This window comes from Euwallacea similis, chromosome 13 (assembly GCF_039881205.1).
Source record: "Euwallacea similis isolate ESF13 chromosome 13, ESF131.1, whole genome shotgun sequence".
NCBI lineage: Eukaryota > Metazoa > Arthropoda > Insecta > Coleoptera > Curculionidae > Euwallacea > Euwallacea similis.
The window spans coordinates 3,832,882-3,856,741 of NC_089621.1; the positions used below are offsets into that span (position 1 = coordinate 3,832,882).

Genomic DNA, 23,860 nt, shown 5'->3' on the forward strand with positions numbered 1-23,860 from the left:
CAAAAAAAATCTAATTTATTAAAAAATGATATTATTTGCTTGATAATTCAAAAGAATTAAAAAAAATCGAAAAATATCTGTTAATGGTAGTTAGAGAACTTCTCTTATTTATAATCCATTTTAATGAAACTTATGATAATTAAGCACTCTCATGGTATGATTATTACCTACAATTTTCATTCCATTATCTTAATCAGAAAAAGAGTTATTTTAAGAAATATTCAGATGATAGGACCCCTTTGGAGGGCCATATCTCAGTGACGACGCTTTGCCGGACCAATTATAGGATTTTTAAAATTATTTATGGCTCTTCATTCACCTCCTTAAGTTTTATACCAACTTTTCCAAACATCCTGTATTAACATCTTAGTTTCTAGTCGAATTGTAAAGTTCCTCTTTACGATAAATTCTGATTACCTATTCTCTTTACTAATAATTATATTTTTTTATGCAGAAATTCAACTTCTCAGAAATGATATCTCCAAGGCGCTAAGAGTCCTCTAAGTGCCCTAGATGCTAATTCCATAACAATAATCTTTTCAGAACAAAGATTAAAGTCACGTTTCCAAGTATTTTAACAAATACACATATGTTCACCGACTTATCTCCAACAAAATCATATCGGAACTGTACAAGGTGATGCATCAATATAAGAAAGGACTTCCCATCTCCTAAGGTAATACAATCGATGAAATTAACATGTCAAATAAAGCTTGGGATTTATTGTTTTATGCAATTATACATGACTGTGCGAATTGAACGTTATGGAATTTTTGAAAAGGGATTCTCTAATTTACAGAACTGAACAAATGGCAAAATCACACATATAGATTGGATCATCTTTCTGAATATAACAATTCCGGATGTCTTAATTTCTATTGTATTGAAACGTAGCGTTGCCTTATAGAAACTTTATTATTGTTTCAGTTTTTCTTACTTCCTTAACTAATAATTAGGAACACGCTTCGCATTGTTATTACCTATTTTCCTAATTGAAATATATACCTGTTTGACAGGCCATTCAGTCTAATATAACTTTAAGATAAATTCAATCATAAGGAAGTGATCGAATCACTTGGCATTGTCACGGTTGTTGTTTATGGTATCTTTTTACTGTTTTTATGCCACTTTCACTCGCCGATATAACGATAACCATTATTGTTGTTGAAGGTGTTAATCTATATTTCTTTTTTAGATGATATCGCAAAAATGGGCCAATGACGACACTGAAAGGTAAGAAATTTCTATTTATCGCAATAAGGGAAATACCAAAGAATACATTGAACAAATGTGAAAAGTTTGTGCAAGGATAATCACTATATTTAAAAGATAAAAACTGCTGCTGAAATTAGTTCCGGATATGCACAATACTAAAGGATAGTAATAATTTGTCTCAATTAAAATTATTAAAAAGGTGTAATTGTTCTACCTGTATGGTCACGCAGTTAAGCATTAGTATGACTTTATATTAAATACCACGTTCTTGATCGGATATTTTATCGCTTGCAGTTCCTCGAGGGTTTGCCGTGAAGTTTCCTATTAATTTTTTGATTTGCTGGAAATTGGTAATAAAGCGATTAATTATAACGTGTTGAGTCTTCCTAATGAGGTCGGGTTTTACGCTTATTACTACATCATTCACAAGAGAGGATAAGTCTTCACAACGTACCACCACCAATAAACTAGGTAAACCTTTTTATTAGTACTTTATTTGTAGTATCTAAAACATCACAACAATATCGAATTTCATACACCTATACACTTATATCAGATATAAATTACAAATAAATAATTAAACGCTTAGGTTTGGAATTTTTAGCGTTTACACCAAAATATGTGCAATTAACATGAAGTAAATAAAAAAATTACGAAACGAAATTTTCAAGATTTGCGAATAATCTGCCGATGGCAACTGATTATTACAGATGGACTGAGAACATAATTGAGCATAAATAGTTACAAAATAAAAGAGCTAATGAAAGAAATTAACCAAAAAATGAGATTCGATTGGTCAAAGTCAATATATGAAAGAAGTGGATAAAAAAACTAACACATTGTTGGACAAAGTGTCTGTAAAATTTATTTCTGCAAGTAGATCAATTTTAATTATAAAATATTAAACTATGTCTTGCTTTGGTGCATCTTTCAGAACTATTCAAGTTATTATGAAGGTATTGAGTTTGACGGAAGTAGAAATTACCAAATGGAAATTTGCAAGCAAATCTGCTTTGCAGTCATTCGCTTGATAGAATAGAAAGGGCTTTGATATAGAGGCAAACAGAAATAACTGCTTCGAGGATTAATAGTCCTACTCCCTTTTCTCACTGAGTCAAACAGTGATCGATCAGTAAATAGTTGCCCCTTTTTGTCCGTTTTATTACAATCTATGGAACGGCCGCAAAGCAGGTTTACTTGAAAACTTCGTTATTTTTACTCTATTCGTATTTCATTTTTGTAAAGATAAATTAAAATTAAAGATAATTTAATATTTAATTATTCACATTTTTTAGAGAGCACTGATCAAAGAGGCGGCCCTTCGCACCTACAAAAAGTGATTTTAAAGTCACTCTGCCCAAAAATACGTAAATTTTGTGATTGACTCGGCAGTTTGACTCATGCTTCAAAATTATCTCATTTTTTGCTTAGGTTCCTCAAAGTTCTATTTTATTTTGTTGGTTAGTCAATGGCAACCAGTGGAATGACCTCATATTTCCATTGTGTAATTTTATTACTTACTTTACATTCGTTATACCTACTTTTGCGTAATCGCTAAAAATCTCAATCTTCAACTATTTCTTGCTGGGAAATAAATCTTCTATTAAATTATATCTCTAAAAGCGAAGCAACTTATACAGGGGTGGAACATCCTGTTTCATTGCGAAGATATACAAATATGTACACCGAAAAACATATACTATACAAGTACACATTCAGAAGAGAAATCTAGAAGATGCAATAGCTAAATTTAAACGAATAAAATTGATATTATAAAACGTACAGTGCGGAACAAAAAATTGTTGTTTTCATTTTTGTCCAATATGAGAAGTTTTCAGAAAAGCCACATTTAGAACGAAAACTTTCTACATTTTGATTTGGCAAATTGGATTTTTAACAATAATCAAATGAATGGTTCCAATAACCTCTTACATGATGAACAAAATAATGTACCAACTAGTGATGACCATTATGGCACGAAAATGTGATATTTTCATTAAACTTTCCCACACAAATGGGGGCCATGTTTGCTTAATAACTACGCAACAAACGTAAACAATAATATCTTCATAATAAACATATAGAGGTTAAAATATGTAAGATATTAAAAAATATATTTATTCTCTACTGTAATAATATTCTAATCTAAATCTGGTAACTACTATAGCTAACAGGAAAGCTTGTAAATGATAGTTACCAAGAACATTTAAAAACCAAGCAAATGAGAATACATAATGGAAAGATTGTGGTATTTAATCAGAAAGGAGTTATCACCCATTAAAAAAATGGTATCATCTATCTTATTTACCCTTGAGCTGTGGCCAATCTTCGCACCGCACCTGTTTCTTTATTTTTCACAATCTCTGCTACATCCTTTTCTTCCAACTTTCCGATTCTTTCCAATTTTTCTGCATGGTGTCCGAATATCGGGTGAGAACCATCTCCTGTACGTTCCACTCTCCTGAAAAATATAAAAAATTATTAATCCATACTGAAGAAACTAACGGAAGTATCTATGCACCTTTTCACCATATGATAGGGCGTGGACCTGAGGTCATAAGCCAGGCCGAAACGAGCCAACATATCGATAACCATGGTAGTAATACTGTATTTGGATCCGAATTCGGCAGCTCTGTAATCCCATGGGAAAGCGTGATGATAGTTATGCCATCCTTCACCTACTGAGACGAAGGCAACGAAGCTGGATTCTACTGGTTTCATATATCTAACAGAGGAAAAATACAACACGTTTTTACAATAAACTCAAAAAGAGACATTACACTCACTTATCAAAGGGTTTGTTGCCCCACAAATGAGCTGCACTATTGACTAGCCATGTTATATTGAGTACCAAAATACTCCTAAACATATAGGCAGCGAAAAAGGAGTTCCACCAAGTCTCGTTCCAATACATAACCGGTACCACTGTCGGGAGAAAGATGGCGAAAATCGTGTAGAGTATCTTGTAGTGACTACAAATGTTAGCGGTACAATTCATGGCAAATATATTTACTTTCGATAGCAATGCTTACGTTTTCTGGAACATGACCAACCAATCCGCTTCCAGGTCGCTCATGTCGATGGTCTTGCCTTTGGCGATGACTGCAGGGTGTTTTCGGCTCATAAGCCATCCCACGTGGGAAAAGAAAAATCCTCGGTGTGCGTTGTGGGGATCCGCGTCGGTGTCACTGTATTTGTGGTGTTGTCTGTGGTCTCGAACCCAGATGTATAAGCAGTTCTGGATGAATATAAAATTCACTTTTATATTGAGTTTTTGAAAATTAAAAAACAAGGTAAGATATGGTATTTGAATATTGAGCTCAGAACGTGAAAGAGAGAAAACAGTATTATGAAATAATCGTTAATTGGGCTTAGCGGACAGTTGTTCACTATAATATTTATTCATGAACTCTGTAATTCAGCGTTTCGTCACTATTCGTATATAAAAATTTCATTCACCACCTGTTCTAGGCTAAGTCAGGTGTTCCATTATTAAGTAACAATTGTAACCATAGTAATAGACGTAAAGAGTTTGTCGCGATTAAAGTTCTGTCAAAGTCTACGAATCAAAAATTATACAATTTTGGTATAAATTCTTATTTCAATATAGTTCGTGCATCAATGCACTTGTTATATTACATATGATTAAACTTCAGCTTCTACATGAAATTTTTTCACCATATTGTCAACAATATTAATCTGAAGTAATAGCTGAGGCCACATTCTAATATTTGTTGTTTATGTTAATAAATTTGATAGATTCATTATTTAACAGTTAAATTCTGGTTTTGTAGCTGAACATGGTGTTTCGTACAAATACAACTGATAAATCTGTCAGAACAGATCACGAAATCATGAAGAACTGAAATCAAAAAGTTATAGATATGTATGTCATGGACCTACATTAAAAATATTTTTTAACATGCGGTATGACTTAAAAATGCGTAACGCGACAAATTTTGCTTTATTTGCAAAGGTACACCTTCATTATTGTTATATCTTTGCATTCTATAGATAATCCTACATACACAAGCGTCTTCAACGATTTTTGAGATAAAAAATTAGATTTACATGCGCGTTAGCTTGAACTTCGGAACAGTTATAACTTATACGGCCGGAGTATCCTTCAATTAACAATAAAATAGAGATATATTTTGTATGACATTTTATTAGTATTTTCGTTTGGTTGTTTCATTTTGTTGTTTTTTTTTAATTTCCTATTCATTGCTAAATAATTTGTTGCTGTAAATAGTTTATTTATTCTATTCTCAACATATATTTTAATCTGTTTCGGTCCCTTACCTAAGAGTTAGACCTTTGTTTTTTTATGACTTACTCTTAAAATGTTTTGGTAGTGTTTTATTTTATAATCCAGCACAAATGCAATATTTGAATATTTGTAATTTTGTTATTTCCGTTACCGCTGAAACCTTGATAAACGGTTGAAACGTTGGCATTCTATACCAATCCCATTCTCATTACACCAGAAAACAGATATATTTGGAGACGCTATTTCATAGCCATGGCCATATAATAATAATAATGGTAATAAAAATTGTTTCATGTATTTAACACCTATGCCTATCCAGTGCTTACCTACTCGTTTGGATTAATGAAGTGATCAGTGAGTGACATCTACAGCTTGGAACGGAAAGTGAGGATCTGTATGACGAGAGCACGGAAGCTCTATCCGAAAAGTGCGGTTGAGATAGTTACTCTGTCTCAATGGGGGGAAGGGCGCTGACAAATCTCAAGAAAGTTTTGGACCAACAAATAATCAATTTTAGACAATTTTTCCATGAACAGGCTGAGACATCTGAGTTTCACCAGAACCTGTGCCAGGTGTCTGGCGAGACACCACTTATGTTAGATAAACCGAATACTCGGCTCAAACATCCCGGCAGCGCCGAGAATGTTCAGATCTGGAAAGGGAAGCCCTTGCATGGAAGATAACCAAATGAGGTTAGCCAAGAACAAGTAGACACCAAAGCGTCGAACTATTGGCTGACTTCGGGACAACTCTTTCCTGAAACCGAGGAACACTTATTGGCAATACAAGACCGGGTTGTACCAATCGGAAACTATCTGAAGCATGTCATTCGGAACGCCACGGTAGCGAACGATGGGTGCAGATATGGATGTAATGCATCTGAAACCATTCAACACCTCACCGGAGGCTGTCAAGCGTTTGCGGAGATAGAGTATAAAAAGCAACACGGCTCTGTGGCTAAAAGTTTCGGATTGCAGGCATCCGAAACTGGCTGATAAGCTGGGGCCCCTTCAAGCGGGCACGGACTCTTGGTATGAGTACGCACCGGAGTCTGTTTTAGAGAGCGAAAGCCATAGGCTGTACTGGGACCGTACAGTTCTAATAGATCGCGCGGTAACTCATAATACACCAGACATAATACTTGTAAATAATACACTTGGACATGCTGGCCTGATCGATGTAGCCATCCCAAACAACAATAATCTGGTGACAAAGCATAATGAGAAAATTCATAAATACAGGGATTTACAGGAACAAATCAGGGAACAATGGAGAATGAGGAATGTGCGTATAGTCTCAATTATTCTGACTACAACTGGGCTCATTCCGAAAAATCTGAAAGCCGACGAAAATCTGTTTAGGCCTGTGCAGAGAGCGGTGCTTTTAGCAACAACACGTACTGTGCGCAAATTTGTAGGAAAGAAGGCAGCACATCTAAGATCTTCCATCATCATATGAGCCCTACCGGACCTTATCCTTTTGATACTTGTAGTATTTGGGAAAGGCGATAAACAACCCCCTCCGAGTAGAGGAAAAAGGTATTTTATTCTCGTAATAATAATAATAACTATTATTAGTGCTTTGTTCTAAAAAATAATTTGAGTTAACATAATTAACACACACAAGTTTAACTAATAACATTAGACGGCGTTAAATAACACTGTTTGTAACGTTTTTTAATAGTTTGAATTGTTATTATGATTGAAACAATGGCCTTCACCATATTATCGAGAAAATTAAGATTTACATCACTAAATAGATATTTAGAGTGCCGCGGTGACCTCGATGCGAACAGGATGAGCCCAGTATGAATACAGTATACAAGTTTTTACAAATACAACACCAAAATACTTACTATACATAATTAATAAATCTACTTGAAGACCGACAACTGCAAGTTCGCATTGACACCAGTCTCTGCTTCCCGTTCTCCCCGAAACAAGGATTCCCGAAGGGTTCGCCACTCTCTCCTTTGTTTTACAATATATACTGTAACGACATGTACAAAGAAGACCAATAGGACAAAACATTCATAGACAAATCCGCATACATATGACAATACGCCGATGACACAGTACTTATAATACCCGACCAAAGTACGAAAAAAGCAGCAAAAAGTTTGCAGACATTAACAGACAAACATAGTTCTATAGATGGAGACTAACACCCAATTGCAACAAAAACCAATTTCTTCTCACAAATCACCAAATTAAAGCTAACTCACCAACAATAACTACAGACGGAAACGCAACAGAATCGAAGAATGACGTGAAGTACCTGGGAATAACAATAGACAAAAAACTAAAATTTACTATACACATAAGAAACACCAGATCTGAAATCGTCAGAAGAGCAAAACATTTTCGACTATTAACGTATAGAAACAAAGGAATCAGCACTAAAACTGCAATAACCATTTACAAAGCCATCTACAGACCACTATTAGACTGCGGATACATACTAAGGGGGCGAATGCATCAGAAAAAACGAAACGGTATACAAACAACAGAACAAATCGCACTTAGACTGATAACAAAACTAAGACACCAGAGAAACCTACTACACAATCCACTCAACCAACTACTATACGAAAGCACACACATGACAAAAATAACGGACAGATCTTTACAACTGCAGGAAAAATGGAAGGGAAATCCTCACAACTGGACCACTCTAACGCCGTTCTGTTTAACGAGACAGACAAGACATTCCCGAATTCTCTTCCCTCCAAATACCTTAATAAAGCACTATCAGAGATGAACTACTGATGAGTGTTTGTCCCGTTCATTCTTTCCCTTTCTTGCGTTTTTCTTCTTTTTTAAAACTGCAAACCAAAAATTGTTAACTTGTAAAATATTAGAATAAGACACTTCCATCCAAGAAATTGTAACATGGGCAGAGAGACCATAGGGTCGACAACCCATTTCTGAAGACTTTATTTTTACTATTATTATTCAAACCAAATTTCTTGAAAAAAATTTATGAATAAGTTAAAAAAAAGTCGTAAGGTCATGGTATTCAACTCGTATTATTTATTTCGTAATATTCAATTTTTACTTATGTATGCACGCGTAATAAAAAACAGACTGTGATAAATTAGTTCCCTTTTCTTAAGGTCAATATTTGCGTCAAATTAATTATATTGTTTTAATTTTAAGTTGCGATTTATGATAACATCTATTACTATTTTTATTAATCGCTTCTGAGTAATTCATATACGATGGTCGAAAAATTCAAAAATACTAAAATTTAATGCATTCTAATGCACCTGCAGTTTCAGAGTGAACTGTAGGAGGGTTCATATAACTTTTTCAACTATAGTATAACTACAGTTAGTCATCTTAGCAAACGCAACATGTCGTATTCCGCTCGTTCACGAGTCAAAGGTGTTCTTGCAAAACGGTTTATTAAACAAACCATCACGAATAAAAGCGTTTTAATGGTACTTACTTGTCCAGCTAGTGTGTGAAACAGGATCAACACCAGCCGTGTTACAAAGGGAGCTTTATAGGCCTTGTGTGACCACAAACGATGTGCTCCTGTGGTCACCCCTAGGCCGCTGCTGAAACCCACCAACAGAGCTGAAAATAAGAAATCGTATTCTCGATACTGCTTAAAATTCTGATATATCATTATAATTTTACATATATCAAGCTGAAAAAATTATTTCTCAACCCACGCTGTCGAAAACGAAATTTTTACCCACATATTATGAACTAAAATTTAGATGTCAGGGTTAGATGTTCGAGTTATCATTTTTTTCTAATTATTTATGAGGTTTAAGTCTAGAAACCGGAATATCATACAAAAAGGTCAATCACATCACGTGCCACCAAATATTGGGGGTTTCGCAATTAAGCCATTTTAGTCAGAACTATACGTCGACGTTTGTTCAAAACTAGTCCATCAATAATTCGTTGTTGGGAAAAAGTAGTGTAATATTTACAGATGTACTTAGGTGACTCAAGTGAGAGAGGAAATGTCCCATACAGATTGAATTCAGTAAGTTTCCTCTTGGTATATTAAAAAGTTTACAATAGGAACTAAGGAAGCCAACCAAGCTATCATTCTAAATAAAACAATTTTAGTTATCTAGAGATGATTATTATATCACTTAAAGTAAACGAAAGTTCTTAGAAATTAAAATAATTTCTCGGCAGGAGATGCTCCTCTCAAGTGCTCTAATTACAAGTTAATTAACTTGTACCTGTATATCTAGTGAAAGCGAATATCTAATAATAAGTCTAGTTTCGAACCCCGGGATTGCAACACCGTTTTACCGCACATAGAACCATTTTCAGTTCTTTTACCTTCACCTTGCACACTTGGGATCTTATAACTAGCACTCTTTACGTAACGTTCAAATTGCTCACCCCAAACATTAGTTTTCCAATAGCAATCGACGATCATCAGCCATACGCCATATAGAGCAGCCAAATGGAGGGTCAAAAAGCCTATTGCGTTGAACCACACAATTTTTCTTTTAAAATTATAGTCAGTCCCAATTTCTGATGGCAATAGACCTAAATACTGGTTTCCCTTGGCCTCAGTTTTATTGGGATGTGGTGCTTGGAGGTTCTCAGCTAATGAAGAATGGGCTAACGGCTGAATTTCTGCCACTAAGACGTTCTGAAAGATTTATCACTATTAATAATAATAAATTTGAAACTAATCAATGGCATATTCTAGTTGAACGAGGTTACATGAGAATATACATTAATTTGGCTCTTATGAATGCGATTTGCCAATGAGCCTTGGCTATATTTAGGAAAAATGATTACGTTAATCGATACTTAAGTAATTATAAGGGACCGAATAACCCCGCTAATTTATTACATATGTATTTTATCCTGATTATTTTAACGCGATAATTTAAATTTGATTAAATCTGCTTTAATTACTCTGTCGATTCCATCTGCTTCGAACGCTTTGAGACAATAGGTGAGTTAGAAGTATTTGAAGAATAGAGCAAGTGGGGAACCTTTCATTATGAAACATAAATGATAAGTTTTGCATAATAACTGCAGATAATTTCGGCGCAGTAATTGAAACTAATCATTTTTTATCGTTGGCGAACAACTATTATACTAAATGCATTTCAGTGAAATGGAGTTTTCCTTATACGTGGGGACTTCAGTTTTAATTGGGTATGAGTGGTTGTTTACTGGTTAAAATCAACCATTTCTCCTGTCCTTGAGCAAACCGGGACAATTACAATTTCCAGGTGACAGCACATTAAAAATGTTTTTTTTTTTTTGGAGGGAGGCGATTGTATTATGCGAATACCTTTGTGCTTAGCTGGTATTGAGCAATTTTAGTCCACACATTTGTTCCTAATGAGTATTAAAGTTTATTGTTTCTGACTGTAATATAAGTTGTATTTTGCAACAGCACATAATAATTTTAAAGCCAAATTTAGGTTTATTTGTTACGCATTTGATTATGCTCCTCGGCTAATTTTTTTATGATTAGACTACTTTAAGTACTTTTAACTGTATTTATGGAAAAAATGGAACTAGAATATTTAGCTCAATGCGAAAGTCGAGTGGGTCATTAAAATATTTTCAAAGCGGCCGCGTTTTTGTTGTACCGCGGAAGTAGCCCCAGAATAGGAACGGCATTTCTTTCGAATTTAAATTATTTGGAAGTTATTGCTTTCGAAAGGTAGAAAAAATCATAATATTAAGGGTGGCGTTTCATTTAACATTGATTTTCGGGGTAACCATAAATTAAACAACGATGGGGATGGCAAGAACGTTGTGGCAGATTAGCGCACTAGGTGAATAATGAGCCACGTACCAGTCATTATTGTACTTTTTAGTACACCAACCTGGTGTATTAAAAAGGGGTATCACAATAGCCGAAATTTTTTTTAGAACATATTTGAATAAAAAAGTTACAGATGCTCCCTAAGTTAGTTTAACGTTGCAAATGGAAGTTTAGCAGAATATATACACAGGTTCCTAAGAGCTGCCTCCTCTTTGAAAGCAAAACCTTAAATTCATTAAAGGTATGGACAATCTTGAAATAACGGCAACGTCGCTGTTAATTCTAACATATCATTCCATGGCAGTTGTCAAACAAATGAACGATGCAATGCTGCCATTCTGTCCATTTAACTGCAATATTTATTTTGATTCGACTAGCAAATTAACACATAAATAAGTAATTAATTTGTAAACGTTAATTCAGGAACAAATCGGGGCAAGTCCAAGAGATCAGGTAGAAATGGAAAAGAGTGTTGAACAACCTGGCTACCTTCGTGGTTCGTTCTTCTGGACTTTATCAGGTATGAGTACGTGCACAGGAGGTAGACACCATGTCTAAGGACGTACGCACATGCTTGTGGGGGCTTTAAATGATGGAAAGAAAGAAGGCCGAACCACAAGCTGGCGAATTTTTTGTGGTAACACCCCAATTTTGGGGTTGAATTCAGATTATATCCACCGACATCTTTGCCATGAGTACCTGCTGCGATTTGTTTAGCCAGGAATGTTTGAAGATAATAAGGTTTAGTGCGGATGAACAAAAATGCAGGAGAGGTTAATGCCAACTTCCCCAAAAAGGAATCAATCGTTCAACTAGAAATCAACATCCTCTTTATATTAAAAGTTCCCTTTCGAATGCCCTTTTTGCAGCCTTGCCTTAAAGCTTTCCTATATTTATATTCATCCTGACAGAACCTTTTCAATCTTCAACATTTCCAGGGCAATTCACAGCGACTACCCATGGTGTAGCAGCTGTAGATATCCTGAAATATACCCAAAATTGGGGAAACTGTGGATGGTTCCACAAAAGGCTGAGCTGGTGCCTGCTTGCGGTTCCTTGTTTTTTCCTTCCATCTTTTCACCACATATGTGAGTGTGTTCGAAAATGTGGAGTGTGGTGTGTATATTCTTGCTTGGTACGTACACGCCTGATGGAACTAGGAAGAAATAACACGATGTGTGTTATTTTAGTAGAGAATGCAAAACGTCTAAAATTGACTGCGGATTTTTGCTTTACGTTCCTACTGACTAATAAAATAATAAAATAAAGTCAAGTAAAATAAATTAAAATAAAATAAAAATTTTACTTTAATTATTAATAAAAATAAGGTATTTTTTTTTACAGGAAAATGGAAGAACGTGAAAAATCGATGTAAAATTATCCTGATGATCAAGTGGTATACCTTTCTCAATGTTATGTCCATAATTTCCAAAATCGATCAACAAATACCTCTTCTTGCCGAAAAGCACTCAACTAGTGGTATCTGAATCACAAGTTAATTAAAAAGTTGCAGGGGACCGTCGTTTTTCTATGAAACAAACCCAAAAAGCCGCAAGCTTACAACGGCGACTTGTAACGGTGCAGAATAATATACATACAAACATTAAAGCAGAATTTTGTCATATTATATTGAACGTCATGAAATTTTAAACATTTTTATTTTCGAGAAGTGGGGAACATTGGTAAACTGCGCGGTGGTAGAGCATCCAGCACTTGTCAAGTACCGCCACCCCACTCTGTGTTTGATGCCGTACTGTCGTCGATGGTACCATCGCATTATGAGTTTTTATTTCCTAATTTGTATTTTTCTGATTGAACTACAAGTAAAGGTACTCATATGCATTTAGCATTTCATGGATTTTCTACTAGAAAGAGTAACCCTGATGTAACCTGTTAATTCTTGAATTCAGACTTTGCATGCGCTGCACATTATAACAGAGTCTACAATAGTTTTGTTTGTTTCAACGACGTAATAATAATGTAAATTAAACGTCTGAAAGTAACCATGAAAAATCTTTCTTAACCCAGATCCTCATGAACGTAAATAGTTAATTTTAATGAGATGAGGAGACGAGAGAAATTCACGTAAAGTGAAATATTATTACATTTAAATTACAAATGGTGAGATTCTGCAGAATGATTGCTTTATGGCATCATAAGCCATTTCGCGATTTGTGTGGGCATCAGCTGTTTTTTACCGGCAATTTCGAGTTTATGCGACAATTATTAAATATGACCACAAGAATAATCCAAAAAATGGAAGAGCGTTAAATGAATGGACCAATAACAGAAGAGTCATTTAATGATGTGCTATAATTTCGCAACGTGTTTTGTACAAGAAAATTTCGAATGTTCTGATGATATTTATTACTCTAATCGACAAATATGGGTCCTATGTTTATCCTGTAAAATTAATATAAATGGTAGTCGATATCTCGGGAACTGTAACGCATAGAACAACGCACCCCGAGCGGGCTGATAGAGCCCATCCAGGCCAAAATGTCGATGCTAAACTTCGATTCGATCCAGAAACCCGCACTAACCACCACCAGCATATAAGAGGCTTCCAATTTTTTTAAAGCCATGGATTCCCTCTTAGGCCAAAGATGCACCGACGCGTCATTGCATCATAACGCATCAACTTGAATACCGTTCCCTCAATGAAGAAATCGGTGTATGTACAAAGGAGAAGAATAGAATCAAAACACAGATACATGAAAAACGGTACCGTTTAATAGGGGCGCTAATTTCCGGGTCTTTAATCGAAATTAGAAAATAGGGGGCTCTCGAACACTTAAATTTTCTAACAACATAAAGGTTTTCGACCAGACCATGCGGGTATAACGAAGACTGAAATGATGGAAAGAAAGGTAATTATCCAGGGAGATGGATTGCTTGCAAGGGAGAAATAGAGTCTCCACCAATTTTTTTTTTGAGGCCACACTAAGTCACTCGTTTACAAAATCAACCCAGCTAATTTACAAGATTTACAACTTCGAATTACCGAAGTATGTCAATTCATTAGTTTTGGAACATTCTGAAAGTTCAATTTTAGATTTCAAAACAATTTCAAAACAAATTTTTTGTTCTGAATCTCCGCGACAAACCTAGACAATGATATTCCCAAAGGTCTTGGCAGCGCCTACTGATTATGCCGTCAGAGGTTTTCATCCTTGTTAGCATATTCAACCAAGAGCTAGTTCGATATCCTCGGGTATCGGACTCTTGTCAGAATTCAGGCCCGGCCTTAGGACATCTGGCGGTGTGGGCGAAATTTTTAATCACCCCTCCCCTATTTATACTTAAGAAAAATTGTCAACCAGGAAAGTCCAAGCTTACAGAGGAGCGAGGTTGGGTGACGGTCCCCTCTCAACACCTGGTCTTTACTGCTATCATCAAATGAGAAAGAAACTCGACACCCCAGAATATGCACATACCCTAAAGGGACATCAAGTGAGATGCAATATGTGACGTCATACCACGTACTTTATAGTGGTATATGGTTAGATTTACACCGTTACAGGTTTACCGAAGTATTGTTTTGAAAATTTGTGTTTCTACATATGGGGCTTCAATAATTTTACCTGTGGGTGGAACAAACATTACACGAAAAAAATGTCATATTATAAACGTGAACTTTACAAAATAACGAGATAGATGGAGAAAATATGCAATAAAACGTTACCAAATATGCAGGAACTGAAACAAGGTTAATATACACATTGCAAGTTTTGTTGAGTGCAGTTAACGAATATAGACCAAATTTGTATTGCGCTGCGTGAAGCATGTGTCGTAAGGTCCAATTTTTTTTTAAAATAAATTTCCTGGATATTTTCAGAAAGAAAAATTTATGCCAGAGACCAGTTTTAATATCATATATGTATATATATGTATGCTCTAGAAAAAAGGCTATCACTCATTTGGTCTCTCTGCTCTTGCGGCAAAGTGCTCCAGTTAGGATGCACGATTCTAATGTTCTTCTCATTAACTGCCGAACTCTTTCAAAAATGCCAGGGTTATTTCCTATTGAGTTACACTCAATAATGATCTGATTTTTAAAATCTTCCATATTTTCCACTGAAGTATATAAACTAACAACGTTAGATGCACCTATAAGAAAAAATCCAGGGGGTTTAAGTCGGGGGATCGAGCAGACCATAAATGAGATACATCTCCATTTTTTTAGCCGATGAAGCGAATTTTTCAATAAATGGATTGGTCGGGGTGGACCTCACAATGCCTACTTCGCTCGAGATAGTCATTTTTAACAGTTCTCGTAGACTAAGAAGCTTTACGTGTAATATTTAGTAATAAAATGTTGTTATTGTCGAAAATGTTTCTCGCCCTGCATCTTCGAAACAAAGAGGCTTTTCAAAAATCATCAAAGGACAAAATATTTTTAGAATAGCCTAGAGAATAACCCCCTGAATTTTTGCCGTATGTTTAATGGATACCCTGTACATTTGCCTAGCTAAGAAATATGGTGATAGTCAGAGTTATCCATTCTAGACAGGAAATGAGTATGTAGATATGAAATTATTCCAAAATCTTTGTAGTATGTGCTCCTATTTCTTCTTTGATGTTATCATTTTGTTTTCACGTCGAAGGAAAATCCAGGGCATCGCCCCGGATACATAATACTCGTGACCCTTATTTAATTCATTGATATATTAAGTAGAAATTCTTTTTAATTTCTACAGCCATCGGCAATAGAGCAAGTGTCGTTCAAACAAACTCGTCCACTTCACTACCGACCCAGTTCGAGCCATCAGTATTTACGGCTAGAATGACAAATGTTTTACAAGACTACGAAGACTGTCATTACCAGACCATTGTATTGGATTGTTGACTAATGGCATCGGTTCCGTTATAGCAACTTATCATGTAATTCGATGGAAATGGTAAGCAAACGTACTTTCTCACTACGCAAGGAAATAACATTGATCAAGGCATATACGCAGTTAATCGGTCAAGATTATTTAGGCAATTAATATTGGATGCTGGCGTAACTAGTTTTTCGGTTTTTTTAGGTATTTGGAATAGGCGAGTTTTATAAGTTAATGGTTCAAATATCATTCCAAAAGTTCCCTTATTATGGTTTCGAAAATTGAATGAGAGTTTCCGATCGTGGACGATTTTACGTAGTTATTGAATTTTTAAATCTACAATGTCTCTTCACTTTCACATTTTTCTCGCCATGTATTGAAAAACGATCTAAAAAACCTGGTTACGGTCTGAATGAATTCAACTGCAAAATTCGATTTTATCGAAACCTTTAAATACTCGTTCAGTTTATTAGGCGTTGTGAAAGGGTGACGCAACCTAAAAATCTGATTGGGATTCCTATGTATGAAATACGTGACTTTGGTCAGGAAACACAGTGCTTGTGGTGACAAAGTGGCGGGGGCAATAATTTAGGTTCCTTAAGTGAGACGCGGTGGGTAATTTTACATATTTTCTATAAAGCATATTGTTTTTGTAAAATTTACTACTCCTGTGATTCAGCATCTATGGTCACCATTTTGTCATAAATCTAAGTCATTGGGGCAGAGTACATTATGTAAAACTTCCCAGTGGAAGGTCAGGAAAACAGAACCGTATTGAGATCCTCCAGACGGGAATTTTTCAAATCAAATATTTAAACGTAACAAACAAAATGTCGTTCCGCTAATATTAGAACAGCAATTACGCGTTTGTCACTTATTGGAAAAAGTTAAGTGTTAAGAGAACAGAGACGTATCAAGTATCTCAATAATGGAAATCATCATATGAAATATTGAGATGTATATTTTGCCCCTCTATTATTACTAACGGCTATGCACTGCAGCAGTCATCATTTTATTACAATTGGAATCACTGGAAGAGTCACCATTTTGTAGAAATTTTAATATCATGAAAACAGTGCCGTATTAAGCGTTTCAAGAGAAAGTTTTAAAAATTAAACATTCACACGTATTTGAAAATTTATTACTTCTAGGACAAAACTAGGGTCACGATTCAGTCGTAAATTTAAATCATTGTAACACAGTACATCGCACAGAACAGTAGAACAGAATCGTACTAAAGGTGTTAAGATAAGAAATTTTCAAATCAAATATTGAAAACGTAATTTAGAAAATGTGGCAATTCTTATAGGGAATTAGGGTCATTTATCAATAACTACTCTGTAAAATTGATAAGTTAAGTTTTGAATGAACAGTACCAAACTAGGAGTCTCATGAGAAAATGTCTTCTAATTAAACATCTACACGCATTTGAGAAAATTAGCTAGATACCCTTGTGGCAAAGAACCTACAGCCACCACTTAAATTAAATTAAATTTTCTTTCGTTTTAATTGGAAATTTTTGCATTTTTCGCAAACTTACGTGCGGAAAAAACCTCATACTAGGCGGTGAATAAAGCAGGTAATTCGATAAATTTAGCAAAAATGAGATTTAGTTCTGTTCCAAATTATGAGTTAAAAAAGTAAATAAATAGATAGAAAACGTATCCATTATCACTTTAGTCAAAGGAAGAGCACTGATGAAGTAGGATCATTTACGTACCTAGAGAAAGTGATTTTACAATCAATCTGCCCAAAAATGGGTAATTTTTTTGCCAGCTTATTTCAAATGTTTACTTTCTCTTTCAATTCAGAACTATACGTACAGCACTTTTGCATTTAATATACCGGGTGTAACATAAGTGATGACTTTAATTTTAAGGAGTGATTCCTTGTCATATTTTAAGCAAAAATGTTCATATAAACATATGTCCTAACGTGCATCACTTTCGAGATACAGGGTGTTAAAGTTGAAAAAATAAATTGCGTTTTCTTTAATAGTTTTCGACTGATGAGTCGATGAGAAGAAGAGTAGATGCTTGTATTAACAGTCGCGGTTCTCATTTTGAGCATTTGATTTAAATAAAGCTATTTTGACCCTCCGAAAATGTGCATGCATCATCAACTTTAAATGCATTTTTCTCATAAATCGTTGCTCGTAGCGACTTCAATAAAGTGTACCTTTTTTAAGCAGAAAAGATGAGAGAATCGATTTTTCTATTCCAAAATGGCACACAGGGTAGCACAAAAAAGTTGCAACGATTTCAGGTGGTCGAAATCGTTGCTGGTGGCGCCCTCTAGAAAATACAGCTAAATCGACTATAAATTTGAATTTTTTATCCCAATAAACCCCTGTATACGAAATTTCATGAAATTATTTCGAAGCAGTCGAAAACTATTAAAGAAAACGCAATTTATTTTTTCAACTTTAACACCCTGTATCTCGAAAGTGATGCACGTTAGGACATATGTTTATATGAACATTTTTGCTTAAAATATGACAAGGAATCACTCCTTAAAATTAAAGTCATCACTTATGTTACACCCGGTATACAAATCTCTTCCTCATTTTATGGTTATGTCTGTTGTCTTTTATTCTCTATCCATCTGAAATAATTAGTAACATTCACTAGAGTAACTACAAGATAGACTTGCTCACAAATTTCCATTTTGTAATTTTTGTTTCGTTCGCATTCATTGCACTTCTGCGTAAAACGCAAAAAAAATCAGAAGCTATTTACTAAAGTTCAGTATAGGTTGAATACATGGAAAATGGCTCCCTAGTAAGTATTGCGAGAAAGGAAACTTGCAAATTAAATATTAACAAAGCTGACTAAAAAAATTTTAATTACTCTAATAAAGACGTTGCATTCGCCATATTGTCATAATAAATACGTAGAATTTGGAATTGACTGGTTGATTTTCAGGAAAACAGTGACGTTTCTGGGATCAGATTTTTAAATCTAGGCACACCAGGAAAGTAATGATGACGTCTTGAATTTGAAAAATTCCTTTTTTACAAAAATACCGCTATATTTCTTTAATAGTTTCTGACCACTTTCTGGTTCTGGTCTTGTGACGATAATGCAGTGTGTCAATTTCAAAACTTGCAATTCGTCTGTAACTCTGAAGATTGAACATTTTTTAGACCATTCAAAAACTGTTTCGGTAAATTGGAGGGGGAACCAATTTAACAATGGTTGTAAGTTTTACGTGTACCACTAAGAGGGGTAGCTACTCCGACTCTCAAATTTAAAATCGCAACACTTATTATGTGATACCTCATTTTAAAGGTCTTTGTAAACTGTGTATAAAAAAATTGTTGCAATGAAAAATTTTAAATTTTTGAGAAGTTACGGCATTTTTAATACAGAAACATCATTCAATAACAACAGTTCAAAATTTTCACTGTTTTTTTCTAAACAAAAAAATGGTCAGATCTCCACCTCTCTCACTTTTTTAAACGTTTCAAGGTAATTAATTGACGTACATCGCTAATTCGAAGCTGTAAATCTTGCAAATTGACTGGTTTTGGCAAACGACTGAGTTTGTGTGGCCTCAAAAAAAATTAAGGGGTGTTAAATCCGATGATCGTGGTGGCGACTCTATTTCTCCCCTGCGATCTATCGATTTCCCTAGATAATTGATTTTGTTTGTAGAGCGTAATGCGGTGGAGCTCCAGTCAATCCAAGACGTAATTTTTTAAAATTTAATTACAGGTAGTTATCGATAGAATTGAAGTACCCACTCCTCTTACGGGTACACGTAGAAACTTGCAACCCCTATTAAACTGGTTCCCCTTCTATTCTGTCGAAACGGTTTTTCAATGTTTTAAAAAATTTCAATTTTCGGAGTTATGAGCAATCTAAAGTTATAAAATTGACACACTGTATGGGTAACTTTAAGTTTTAATAACCGACTGAATTAACTTCGTATTATTCATATTACTATTGATTCAGCTAACGCCCATTTCCTTCAAGTACTGTTACGTTGTTAAATTAAGCGTGATATTATTGTTGAGAGGTTTTAGCGATCGATTCAACCAATGGTCAAGGAGAAAAACTGATCTACTATGCAATTGATTTGCTGACGAGATTTTGAAATAGTAATAATAATCAGAGTTGTGCATATTCTTTTTTTTTGGATCTAGCGAACTATTAACCAGAAAAGAATGAGTTCTTGTTAGGCAACCTTGAGACAACACAACAGTTTTTACAATATGCAAAGTCGTTACTTGAACCGCCAAGCGAAATAAAATCACGACTTTTTGTTACACTATTTAATAAGCAAATACTTGCGGTTTAGGTTTGCTCGGAAACAATATCACCTCAATTACTCCGCGTGTAATTTCAAAAACCCATATTTGCCCAGCGTTAAAAACATACTCTGAGATTTGGAACCTACCCGATCTGGAGCGGCCTCATTTTTGACGAACTCGATGTGAATCATTTTTTTCTCTTATTCAATATCCTCCTCTTCGGTGTCCCGACTTCCTCCTCAATTTGGAGCAGCAAGAAAACAAAAAAAAAGTAAAAAACCGCAAGAAAACCGCGTGAACTGAACGGCACTTGGCGTACGGCGCGTTCCGCTCTAGCGACAGGAAACGTGAAAGCTGAACACGACCGTGAATTAACAAAAATGATACTCGATCTTGAACTTCATTGAAGAGATTCTTCAGGAGAGAAGAAAGGTCCCTGCTACAGCTCCGTCAAGCAAAGAAAGGGGGGAAATTTACGGTATGTAGGTGAATGGTAGCAGGTACCATTACTAAGTGTCATTGCCATCGATGTCGGAAGTGAGAGTATGAGCATGAGAGAGATTTTTAAAAATTCTCCCAGGGGTGATGAGAAAAAAGGCCTAGGGAGGAAGAAGGCTTGCCTTGGCGCAGCTCCCCTTAGAACGTGTAGAGAAGGTAAGGGACTTATTTAGCGATTTAAACGAGTTCTAGCTGTAATAACTCGTCGAAGTGTTTCTATTATCCAGTTGGCGTAAAAGAGAAATTTTGGCTTCTCGTCTTTGGGAGAAATGCAGACGTGGGTACAATGTAACTTATTAGAACGTGCATTATGTTCGCATTCCTTGTACGGAGAACTTAAGGCTATTTATGACCTTGCAGGGACATAATCGATAAGAGCAAATCATGCAATAAATAAAAGTCAGAACTGAGGAAAAAAAACGATTTTATTTTCATGTACAAGTGAAAACCATCGCTCGATCGTAAAGAGCTCTTCGAGGCGCTCAAAAGCTTTGCGCATATGAGAAATATGAGAAGGCAAAATGTGTACCCACCCAAAAATAGTACGAGCGCAAATAAGCGAAAACTAGCATTTACCCGACACTAAAATTTCAGTGTTAAGGCCGTTCAGCTCATCTTTTTTAAATTTTAAAATTGTGTTCACTCTGCGCATGTGAAGGTAGCGTGAAAGTCCCCATGACGAAATCCAGAAGTAACCGAACTAGTTTTTGATCTCATGTGTCTGGGTTACGAATCTTCTCCAAATTTTCACTTAGTTAAGCCCCACTTAAGTCATTTTTCAAGTATTTTAGATACCAAGCAGAAGTACTTATTATTTTACGATTGTAAATATGATTATTGGAATTTAAATCGCTAAAAATAGGTGACTCGAACTGTTACGACCAATTAAGATTGGGTTAGGCTACTCGAAAGAGGTTAATTTGCAACCTCTAAAGGATATTTCACATAATCTAAAAGCATCATGTTAATGAAGAGCTTGCAAGTAGGTAGGATCCTGCCATTATAATATATTATGATGAAGATATTTCAGGGAGCTATAGTACACTGCAAAATAATTTAAAAAATGCTGATAGACACATCGTTAAAATCAACTATTTTCGATATACAGGGTGTCAAATCTATCCATGCAAATGAAGAATGTCCAGTCTGCGTATTTCGGTCTGTAATCTAGGACGCCGTGGCTGAGTTTGAGCTACTTTAATCATTTTTGGCGTTTTGAATTTTCAAAAATTTAACTTAAGACATACGTGAGAAAAACGCAAAATATAAGAAAAATGTGAAATTTTTCCATCCTGTATATCGCAAATGGAGAGTTTTTGACTATGGATCTATCAGCATTTTTTTATTATTTTGCAGGGTGCTATCGCTCCTGAAATATCTCCATGATGATGTGGTACGCTCTGTATATACAAGATGTTTCAGAGTTAACAGTACATTCGCTACCACGGTTTAGAGTACTTTGCTATGGTTCAAGTTCGCCCATACGTATATCGTAAGTAAAACGTCGTGGTCCCTATACATAGCCTGCTAAATCGCCAGATTTTAATCCGTTGGATTATTACTTCTGGAGGCATTTAAAATTGTATATATCAGTATCTAGATAGGTATAAAAATATAGTAATTTTTCGGTCATGAAAGAACAGTTAAAATACTAGTAACTAGAAACCATTTATATTTAGGCACTCATACTATAGTACTTTTTTTAAGATACTTTCATATCTCTGCTAGAATATTCATATTACTCATTCGTTCTGTTTCATATTTTTTGCTTTCTTTTATACATATATTGTGCATTATTTAAAGCGATATAAAAACCATTAAATTATCTTTTAGTAATTAATTCCAAGACAGAATGAACTCCTTGGGAAACCGAAAGATTTTATCTCTTGTCTAGCTAAACGACGGTGAAAAGTGAAACCGATCTCGTGTTTTGGTGAAGAACCACCGCTCTGAGCTCAAACGGAACTGTGTCTACGTGTGTTAGTACCGTTTCCAACGTGAATCTTAATATTTGTCACATGACCTGAAGCACGTACCCAATAAATTGTCGGATGCGATATATATCGCTATGTAGAAAGCGCGGTCAAACGATGAAGATAAATTTTAAAAATCCTGAATTTTTCAGAAGTGACCCCAAATTTTTGATAATTAAGGATTCTCCGTGACATAAATGAATTAGTAGTCGAACTCCTTTTTAGCTACTTTTACTATTGATAAATGAATTAAGTTATTACATTATTTATTCAGGCAAAAGAGAAATGATCTTGATAGATACATTAACTTATTAATGATGACTAAAATTTTAGTGTTTAGACGGAATAATCAGCTTAAGTGGAATGTTTTTATTATACCTGAATCTGAATGTGTATCTGACATTAATTCTGGATTAGTACAAATGAAAGTGTCCGCTCATAAAATTTAGTTTCAAAACCCAATTTGTCGTAATATTTACTGGAAAGACTTTCCTTCGAAGGCCGAAACATTATTGAAGAACAGCAAATATGCAAAATTAGCTTTTCTTCCGAAATAATTGCCAACATAGAGATGTAACTTCGTACAAATTTTAGGTGTCACTTGACCGCAACCAATCTTCTAGAACGGTTGGTTTTAACTTACGTGCAAGTATAGCGATGTACCGAATTAAACGTTAAGCACTAAATATTCAGAAAATAACATTTTCTTTTCTTCTTGATAATTCAAACCCTCGTGTTTGCCTCGGCGTTAATTGCAGAAATTACATGCATCAATCGTGTTAAAATGGGAAAGTTCAGCTATTTGCTATTCTTTCTTTTCTTTTATCTGCGAGGTTCAAGTTGTGATCTTTAAAAGGGAAATTTGGATATCGTCATTTATCGTTACGTTACTACTTGTAGTTACCACCGTCGGACAATGGAAAGTATAAAATTTTTTAAAAGATTCTTTGCGTAATTACACCCAATTACATATAATTACGTCCATATAAGCCTAGAATACTTATTTGCGTTAATTTATTTGGCGAATCTTGAACAATGCTTTACGCAGGTTACA

At 35.0% G+C, this 23,860-nt stretch overlaps 1 protein-coding gene across 2 annotated transcripts; it reads right to left on the reverse strand.

The window, feature by feature from the left end:
- Positions 1-1,693: 1,693 nt before the first annotated feature.
- Positions 1,694-20,580, reverse strand: LOC136413112 (acyl-CoA Delta-9 desaturase-like). 2 transcript variants are annotated; one of them, XM_066396490.1, is made up of 7 exons: positions 20,482-20,580; positions 9,859-10,114; positions 8,936-9,066; positions 4,248-4,453; positions 4,002-4,187; positions 3,737-3,940; positions 1,694-3,676 (listed from the first exon to the last, which is right to left on the reverse strand). In XM_066396490.1, the coding sequence occupies exons 1-7, from the start codon at positions 20,524-20,526 to the stop codon at positions 3,520-3,522; spliced, it is 1,185 nt and encodes a 394-aa protein (XP_066252587.1). In that variant the 5' UTR covers positions 20,527-20,580; the 3' UTR covers positions 1,694-3,519. The 2 variants fall into 2 exon arrangements, with proteins under 2 accessions (XP_066252587.1, XP_066252588.1); XM_066396491.1 differs by lacking the exon at positions 20,482-20,580 and adding an exon at positions 12,657-12,860.
- Positions 20,581-23,860: the final 3,280 nt, after the last annotated feature.

Coding starts and splice junctions, on each gene's coding strand:
- LOC136413112 (XM_066396490.1), bottom strand. CDS start 20,526: ATGATTCACATCGAGTTCGTCAAAAATGAGGCCGCTCCAGATCGG. Junction 4,454..8,935: donor TTCACACACTAGCTGGACAA/GTAAGTACCATT, acceptor ATATTCATCCAG/AACTGCTTATACATCTGGGT. Junction 3,677..3,736: donor CCCTATCATATGGTGAAAAG/GTGCATAGATAC, acceptor TATATTTTTCAG/GAGAGTGGAACGTACAGGAG.